Source organism: Lactuca serriola, chromosome 2 (genome assembly GCF_051521515.1).
Source record: "Lactuca serriola cultivar US96UC23 chromosome 2, Lser_US96UC23_V15, whole genome shotgun sequence".
Classification (NCBI taxonomy): domain Eukaryota; kingdom Viridiplantae; phylum Streptophyta; class Magnoliopsida; order Asterales; family Asteraceae; genus Lactuca; species Lactuca serriola.
In genome coordinates, this window is record NC_136409.1 from 210,465,070 (window position 1) to 210,474,734 (window position 9,665).

Consider the following 9,665-nt stretch of genomic DNA (forward strand, 5'->3'; position numbering starts at 1 on the left):
AGGCTAGTTCTGTAAGGCCCGTGTTTCTGGGATTGCCATTTTTAGCAATGTAATAGTCTAGGTTAACCTTTGTAACCCAATTTGAAATAATAAAAATGTATTATTTGTGAATTATGTGAATTATGTGATTTATGTGTTTATTTTCTTAATTATTATAAGTTAATGAATTAAGAATAAAATAAGCGTCAAAATTTAAGTGTGAGATAAGCCCGATATCTTTTCATAAAGTTGTAGTGGTTGAAACAAGGATTCCGGAGATATAAGGAATGCCAAAATCCGAGTTATAACGAAGAAGTTATGACCTGTCGAAGTTTCGCGACAGAACCGGCACGACGTCGAGTGACGTAAAATATGAATTTAAGATAGAGCGATATTTAGCCTTAGCGATCTAATCGAAAGTCGTAGATTTCGTTAAACCGAGAGCGTGCATAAAAGGAACGCCCAAATCTGACTTCGTATGAGGACGTTATGATTTTTCTAAGTTTTGACTTAGCAGTATGCAGCCCAAATACTCGATTTGAGATCGAGCGGTTTTTAGCCGAAACAATCTAAATGAGAATCGAAGATCTCGTTGTTAGTAGCGAAACGATGAAAAGTTAGGCGAGAACGGACGTCAGACGAAGAAGTTATGAATTTATAACGGAGTTTTTCTGTCCCGGCCTTCTAAAAATAAATAATAAAAATAAAAGTCAAAATTAGCCGACGGAGTCTAAATGAAAGTTGTAGAGTATGGTCTGACCTTCGCGTGGATATAAAGAACGTCGAAAACGGAGCTCGTATGCGAAAGTTACGCAATTTAGAAGTTCGACGAGTCAATTACGCCCCGCGTAATTGAGTACGCCCCGCGTACTCAGTCGGATGCAACTTGTCTGGCCAATACTCGAGTGCCACAAATCGACGCATGCAGTGACGTCAAAGTACGCCCCGCGTAACCGAGTACGCCCCGCGTACTGAGTACGCCCTGCGTAATTTAAGATTACGCCCCGCGTAATCCCAGACCCTCAGCCTATAAATAGAACTCGAAATCAGCCATTTTCTCTTGTTCAAACTCTTCCCTCTCTCTAAGTTTTGCCTCGATTTGCGTGCCAATCATATCCCGAAGCCCCGGTATTATTCCCGAGCCCCGAAGCGAGATCCGAAGCCCCGAGAATCCCGAAGAGCGTTATTCCCGAGCCGAAGCCCTGCCCGCGAGGAGCCGGTTTTTGTGAAGATCTTCCAGATCTACGGAGAGACGCTACTTCTATAAGCCGTAGTGCTGTCGGATCATCTTCTGATCAGGTGAGTGTATAGTCCCTTTTCAATACGCGATATTATACAAGTAATCGTTAAACGTATTTAAGAATACGGGATGTGAGTGTGTAGTTATTTTCTCTCCAACGCAATATTATGAAGTATTTAATATAAAATACGTGTTACGTGTATACATTTTGTGGTTATACGTGTGAATGTATATTCTCTACGAAATACGTGATTTGTGTGTATGCCTCATCTGTTATGTGGAATATGTATTGATTAAATCATGTTATACAGTTTTTTTTAAACAATGTATAAAAATGTATATTTTTATCTACTAATATGTTGGGTAGAACATGGGTAGATAATTGGTGTGTAATAAACAGATGAGAGGCCTCGGTGTTATTGGTGTTATTCTAGTCATTCAGCAGAGTATGGATGACGACCACGGACTATTCTAGACTGTCCTGTGGAACACTAGCAGGCTCATTACCTGTAGGTGTTGTGAACGACGTGTTCACCGGTGTACTCTATCCCCCACATGGTTGCCTTTAGGACACTTATTGTTGAGGAAGCCCCTCTGCAGTAATGTCCGTCCCGATGAAAATCCTGAATATAAGTTCCTTATAATAGACGTTATTTTTAGAAACGTAAGGTGAGGATAACGGGAATGGGTAATCGGGTTTATTGTTGATTGATGAAATTAAATATAATTATTGTGGGTTGGAAAACCCTATATGCTCACCAGGCTCCCAAGCCTGACCCACTCAGTTGATTTGTATTACAGGAAGTGGCGCAAGAGCTTAAGATGGGCGAATCATCAAGTCATTTTTGTTTACAAGTCTGCATATGTATATATATTTGTTGAACGACTTGTAATATCATCGTTTATGCTTTATGATCTATATCGGAACATGACATCCCGACTTTTGATTATGAAATGAAATCATATTTCTATATGAAATGTTTTGATAAATATCTATTTTATCATGTTTTGTTTTTGGGAACAAATTCCGCATCTCTTTTAAAATCAAACGGATTTACTCTGAAAATGTTTTAAAAAGCATAAATGAAATCGGTCTTTTCTGGCCGAGATTTTTGGGGATGTCACAAGTTCCACAAGGGACTGCCTTACGGATCCGTTTTCTCTGAAGTTAGGGAAGATGTTGATATGAAGAAACCCGTCAAGGATTTATGTTGAGCTTCTTCTTTTCCGAGCTTTCTCAATGTCTTCTCTATCTCTGGATCGAATGTTAGTGGTGTACATGTATGTGAAGATCTTGGCATAAAACAATTAGTGTTTGTTGTGCCCCCGAAAACAACGCTAATTTGTAAAGATGGTGTCGTAAGTGCCTAACAAATAATAAATATGCATGAAAATATTGCTAAAATATTGCATTAAGGGATAGTATTGTAAAGTAGAGTTCAATCTATAGGGACACGTCCTAAGATCTATGTATGTGTAAGGCACGCACTAGTCTGACAATAAATTAAATGTGTGTGTGTGGGGGGGGGGGGGGTGGCGGGTTGATGATTAAAATTAATATTAAATGAGAAATTATAAAAATGCAACTAATAACTTATGAAAATTCAAATGATTAAAAGCAATTTCAATTTTGTGGTGACTCTCTTAATCATTCAAGTAACCCTCAACTTGATTGTTTGAATTATGCACTGTCTTAACTAGTACTAAAAATCATTAACAAGCTCTAATAATCTTCTTTTATCAAAATTTTTAACAAAAACATGCTCTTTGAATTAAACCTTACTTTTTATTGACTTAACTGAACAAGCTCTTATTTAATTTACAAAAGTAGCATTAATCACAATGTAAAATTCCTAGTAAAGTTTAAAGTTCAATAGTTATCATTGGCTCAGAAGCATAAAAACTTGTTCAATTAGTTTATGTTATAATTAAATCTTAGCATAGAACCAATCTAATATTCGTTACGTATTAGTGATTAATTAAGACAATTACGGATCCTAACAACCAATTAACTAGAATGATTTATTAACAATTCAACTGACCAACAAAAACTGAATCAAAATCAAACATTATTTAAACACAAAACTGATCAAACTAGACAGTATTCACAATAAAAAAAATCAAGCCTAATGATTACTTGCACGAAAAGTTGAGTCAATGTGAAATTGAAATCTAGGGTTTTTAGCATATCATGGCAAGAAATTGATTACAAATGGTAAAAATAAAGTCTAAATGACAAATCTTACTAAACTAGATGAATGAGTCAAACTGCAATCTTAAGATCTGGAAAATCGCCGAAAAACTTCATAAAATCGCCAGAAATATCATCTGCAGCAGCCTTCGGTTCGACTGAGAAGACATCACTTATTTATATAGCAGGCTTGGCAATAAATAAAGGCTTTGGCAAGAAGCATGACCTTTGCTTAGGAGGCACGACCCGTGTTTAGAGGCGGATTGAATCCATGCGTAACTAAATGAAGTACATTGCAAAAATGAGACTTTTTTCAGGAGCACGGGCATGAAGCATGACCCGTGCTTGAGTGACTACATTGTGCCTTTCAGACGCAAAATAACAATCTTTTAAATCTCGAAAAATTAGGACATTTGTCATCGAGGAGTAAGCATGGCCCATACTTGGGTAGCACGAACTGTGCATGGCCATCGCAGGTCAGACTCCAGAAAATACCACTCAGAAATTGCCAGCTCAAGTGCATGAATGAAGCACGACCCGTGCTTGATATTTTTTTCGCATTTAAGGGTCAAAACGTCATTCCAAGCTACTTTCTTCCATTATCTAGCATCATCGGGTACGTTTACCTCCAGCTAAGCTCCAATGCTCCACTCTTACATCCAAAGTCCAACTCCGCATCAAAATCCCTAAAAAATACATTAAAATATAAACAGTACGGGCATTCTTACAAGAAAAAGGCATTGCTCAAATTTTACTAAAAACATGGTTACAAATGCCAAAAAATACGATATAGAATCAGATTAAATATAACCAAAATTTTGCACAAAAATGCATCCAATAGTGGTACCCCTAATGCTTACATTTTTTATACTATATGACTCGTAAAGTTAATTTGAAGCTTAACATTGTTGTCACGTCATGTCTCACGCTATTTAGAACCTTGATTGAAATTAAGAGCATCTACAATATATAATTTCATGAAAAAGATGGATAAGATGGAATGCTTAGTTAAATCCAACTAAGGGTGTCGAACGGGTAAAATTTTCAGGTTTCGGGTAGAACAGGTATTTCCTTAAGAAAATAATACCCGATACCCGACCTATATTGTAATTCGGGTTTTCGGGTTTCGGGTATTCGGGTTTGAGGTCGGGTTGGGTAATTATCGGGTATACCCGAAAATTTCTTAAATGACACTTATTGATAAAAAAATTTACATGTTGGTTGGTTTAATAAAGAATCGGGTAGGAAAATACTCCATACAATTAACAAGTACATATATAATAATAATACAAATCATTATAATATGTTATGTACTTTTTTAATTCCATTCCGTGCAATAGTGAGAAACTGAGAATTATGATGACAGTTTAGGACTTCAGCTTCAACGTCGTATTCCATTTGCAAGTTTGCGTCGACTGTCGAGTCGCCGTTCATAAGAAGGAAACGAATGTTTTTGTTTTATTTGAAGTGTGCGTACGTGACTGCATTGTATATTTGGTATTATTTAAAAAATGAATTCGGGTATTCGGGTATACCCGAAAATAAATATTCATACCTAAAACCCGACCTATATTATTATCGGGTTAACCTATTACCCGAATGTTCATACTCATTACCCGTTCTACCCGAATTCGAAACGGGTCGGGTGGGTAGAACCGGTTTCGGGTTTTTTCGACAGGCCTAAATCCAACTATAATGGGATGTTAAGTTGACATTTAACAATTGAGTTTTTTTGAAACAAAAAAGAAACACTCTAAATAATCTTATTTCTAGACTACATTTTTGTTTTCTATGGGACTTGAACCTCATCCCCTTAGGGGAGAGACACATTTTCAAACACCTCATACAGCTAGGCCAAGAGGCCTTCGGTATAGAGGAGTTTAATGACCATCAAAAACAGTTCAATGAGATTTTTTTCAATGATATGGAATGTCATGTCATAAATGAGTTCTTTTAAATATGTTCTATTGAAATTTTGTAAAGTTCAATGTATTTTATGAAAAAGTGGAAGAATTTTTTGAAAAGTAGAATGATAATGTTACAATCTGGAATATTGTATAGAAGTCAATGCATCGTAGATGCCTAAGTCGCCATTTAACGATCTTATTATGTTTACAAAACATACATTTAACCCATAGATTCTATAATAATTTGGTTGATACGTCTATCATATATATGAAAAAGAAAGCTTAGTATTATGATCATGAGATGGACCTTCACATGAACAAATAATATACATATTATCGAGGTTCTAATGTTGTCATTGTGATGTCATCGACGGAAGCTAGATTAAGTTGAGGCAAACTTCCTTTGGCAAAAAATGCAGGTTGTTTAGGTTGAGGCAATGCACCTTCTTTATCAAACATCAAAACGACAGATGACATAGTTGGTCTATCTTTTGCAAAATGTTGGACACATAAAAGACCGATATGTACTGAGCGAAGTACTTCGGAGGCTACACATGACTCACGCATATGCGCAGCAAGCAACTCCATCGCCATGCCTTCATCAAAAAGTCTCCACGCCTAAAAAACCGAAATAAGCCGCAAAACAATCATCTTCTATGTAAACTAAATTTTATTCGATGATATTTAAAAGAATAATCACATTGGAGAAGTAGAAGAAAAAATTGATGGACAAATTTGCAAATAGTTGTAACTTGACAGGGAAAGTTTTGATGTTAAAAAGAAAACTCTAACGTGTTGAGTCCAACAACTAAAAAACCCCTTTCAAGCGTTACAAAACTTACATGTGCAAGAAGATTATCACTGTCATTCTGATGAGAGAATCCTCTATTTTTTTTCCCACTCACAATTTCCAACACAAGAACACCAAAACTGAAGACATCTGATTTTTCCGAGAAAATCCCATCTACAGCATATTCTGGTGCTATGTAACCCCTGAAGGAAAATTTATGGAGGTTTAAACATATGACTTGAAGAAGTAAAATTTATAAAGAAAGTTGCATGGTTAATTTATGAATTCTTACAAAGTTCCAACTACATTGTTCGTATTTGCTTCATTTTCATGTTCTCTAAACATTCTTGCAAGACCAAAGTCTGATATCTTTGGGTTCATGTCAACATCCAACAAAATATTGCTTGTTTTGAGATCTCGATGAACAATTTTAAATCGTGAATCTTGATGAAGATAAAGAAGTCCTCGAGCAATCCCATGAATGATACGAAAACGATCTGACCAACCTAGTATGGAACTTTTGATTTTATCTGTTCAACATAAGTTATCAGTATGATTTACCTTAAGAAAAAAATTGAAAAACAAGCAATTAAGGCGAAGAAACATGTTTCATAGACTGTAGAGTTGTACCAAATATGAATGAGTCCAGACTTTTGTTAGGCATGTACTCGTATATTAACATGTTTTCAACTCCTTGAATGCAGTATCCCAAAAGCTTTACAAGATTTCGATGTTGAAGCTTAGCAATGAATTTAACTTCATTTTTAAACTCTCCAATTCCCTGTCTTGAAGTTTTGGATAATCTTTTCACAGCTATTTCTCGTCCGTCATCAAGCACACCCTAAAGATCAAAGGGTATTTCAGATATTGAAAAAAAAAAAAAAGATTATGTTTAACAAATATAAAATCAATTAAACGTTTATGAGAATAAAAAGAACTACCGGTAGCTGTTGACAGTCTTACCTTGTAAACAGGACCAAAACCACCTTGTCCAAGTTTTTTGTCATTTGCAAAATCATTAGTGGATTTCGATATCTTAGTCAGGCTAAAAGCCGTTAACTCTGTATCATCATCTTGGCTATCCATGATATACTCTTCATCAATGGTTTGCACTAGTACATGCAAATGGTAACAAACCAAACTAATATATGTTAAATGAACGATTCACATTTCAAATTATTATTGTTGACATTTACTCTATAAATAACCAAAATAATTACCTGGTATTTTTTTCACTCGTGATCTTTTATTTTTTCTCCTACCATACAAGATTGCTAAAATCAAGATCACCATAACAAGAATAGATAAGATCGACACCACCACTATGATTGTTTGCCTCTTTTTGTTGGAACCAGCTGGTCTGGAGGTAAATTCCGGTATTGATTGAACTATTAGCAAAAACATAACAAATTAATAATCTTTGAAACCTTGAACGAATATGAGCTGTTATTTGTCAAAAGAACCGGTAAGATTGTCAAAAAAAATACACATTAAAAACCCAAACTGGATCTTTGAAAGTCGTTTATTATCATGAAATTAAAATCAGCTTCTACCTGTCAAGTCGGAGACAGCCATTCTTACAAAAAGGTCCTGGCTTTCATCCACTGTTCGGATATCCATTAGATCACCGAACCACAGCAAGCATCCGCTTCCGTTCATTCGAATATCAATATTCGAATACGCGTTACACGAGCAATTCTGCTTGCATGCTGTCTCACATTCACCAAGTGTCATGCTCCTATTGAACCATGCACGCCGAGTGTCTGGCAATTTAACATTTTTAAACACACGAAAGCCATCCCCATTCGAACAACTTAAAGCTGTTCTACGGCGACACCCACTTGACCACTGGGATGCACTCCATTCGTCTGGGTTTCGTGGTTCGAACCCTTCCATACAACTACAAAGAGGTGAGTTCTTTGGGTCGCACCTTCCATTTGAACCACATAGCGCGAAAAGGCTACACATGTCGATATTCGCGCTCGAGTATAGGAACCACATCTGTGTTCGTTCATTCCAGTTCATTCGTAACGGGATGCCTTCTGGAGTGAAGTAGATGCGGGTCACGACTGAAGTATTAACAAGTGTGAACCAATAGTACACCTCCTTATCATTCATAACAAAGTCGTGTGTGTATATGGAGTTTGAAATATGAGTAGGAATGCCATTGAACGTAAGACCATTCCATGGTCCAAACCTCGAGTAAGGAACAGAATCTCTTTCTACCCACAATTGTGGGTACCCGTTTGTATTCATCAACGCTTCATACAGGCCAGGTGAAGGATCGTCGACGCTCTTCCATGATGACAACCGCCTATCTAACCCAGAGATCAGGTCCTTCCCTAATTTTATCCCGGGAAGGAACATGTCTCCAGGGTGATCAAAACTTTGCCAAATCAAACTTCCTTCGCCACTTTGATCTCTAACAACAAGATTTCCAGGGTTCAAAAGTTGTGCCACCGGATTTATGGTTGGGGGAGATACCGGGCCAGGGTTAGATGACCAGACGACGGTGTTGTTGCTACCAGCGATAACCAATAGGGATCCGTTGGTGTCAACTCTGAAGACACCTGACGAGTCTCTTATTGGTGTCTCCCTGTTAGCAACCCATGCCACTGTCAGTGGGGATTTGTTCTTGTACCATATCCCCAAATACCGATTTGTAATGTTTCCGCGACTAAAAAACCCGAGTTCATACATTTCATCGGCTGAAACAAGGGTATCCCCATCACGGAGAGTTTGATTAGCTGTTATGGTGTCTTGTGCCCTACAAATTCCCAAATAAGACATCAGGAGACCAAAAAATAAGAAATAATGAAGGATCTCCATTGAAGTTTTCTTTGGAGAATTGTTAATTCATTTTTTCTTCAACTGCAGATTGTTAATTTATTTGGAATATATTCATTTTGTCAAAGAAGGCTGTGAGGCTAAGGGTTGACCTGATGAGTGGTTCTCCAAGATTTTGCTCCAGAATTTGGACTTAGACAGGAGCATGCATTTGGTCGTCGACACCAGCACCACACCCCACTTGCTACGTCGGTCATGAGGTTACCTCTGACTTTTTTGGAATTCAATCCAAGGTTTAAGCTTATGGGAATGAATAGTACAAAAAAATCCTATTATTGACAGCTAATTCGGCGGATTTCAATGGGGACCAAAATTTTACAGAAAAACAAAAAATCCCGTGGATAATTTTTAAGAAAAATAGGACAATTACATCAAAATTATAATTTAACATTGTATTTTTTTTTGTCAAAATTGATATGTGTTTTTAATCTTTTACACTTGACCAGTTAACCCAGTTACCTGCTGATGTGGCATAATGATATGTCAGTTTTGATGACGTAGCATGCTGACATGACATGCTGATGTGTCAAATTTGAATTATTTCCCGAGACACTAAATTTTCACTTTTTTTTTTTTTTTTTTTTTTTTTTTTTTTTTTTTTTCATTTTGATACTAAGTTTAGTTTTTTCTTTCAATTTCAACAATCTGTTTTTTTTTTTTCAAAATCGAATATCATTTTTTCCAATTTTATCTAATGTTGCCATTTTTCCA

The 9,665-nt window shown here is 36.4% G+C and overlaps 1 protein-coding gene across 1 annotated transcript; it reads right to left on the reverse strand.

Moving 5' to 3' along the window:
• Positions 1-5,446: 5,446 nt before the first annotated feature.
• LOC145088370 (G-type lectin S-receptor-like serine/threonine-protein kinase At4g27290) lies at positions 5,447-9,002 on the reverse strand. The gene is made up of 7 exons (XM_079026701.1): positions 7,661-9,002; positions 7,328-7,495; positions 7,071-7,219; positions 6,738-6,948; positions 6,400-6,637; positions 6,160-6,310; positions 5,447-5,935 (listed from the first exon to the last, which is right to left on the reverse strand). Exons 1-7 carry the CDS (start codon positions 8,934-8,936, stop codon positions 5,651-5,653), a joined length of 2,478 nt encoding a protein of 825 aa, XP_078882827.1. The 5' UTR covers positions 8,937-9,002; the 3' UTR covers positions 5,447-5,650.
• Positions 9,003-9,665: the final 663 nt, after the last annotated feature.

Excerpts from the sequence above, each read along its gene's own strand:
- LOC145088370 (XM_079026701.1), bottom strand. The coding sequence starts at position 8,936 with ATGGAGATCCTTCATTATTTCTTATTTTTTGGTCTCCTGATGTCTTAT. Across the intron at positions 6,949-7,070 it reads GTTTTGGTCCTGTTTACAAG|GGTGTGCTTGATGACGGACG; the intron begins GTAAGACTGTCA and ends TTTGATCTTTAG. Across the intron at positions 6,638-6,737 it reads TCTGGACTCATTCATATTTG|ATAAAATCAAAAGTTCCATA; the intron begins GTACAACTCTAC and ends TATGTTGAACAG.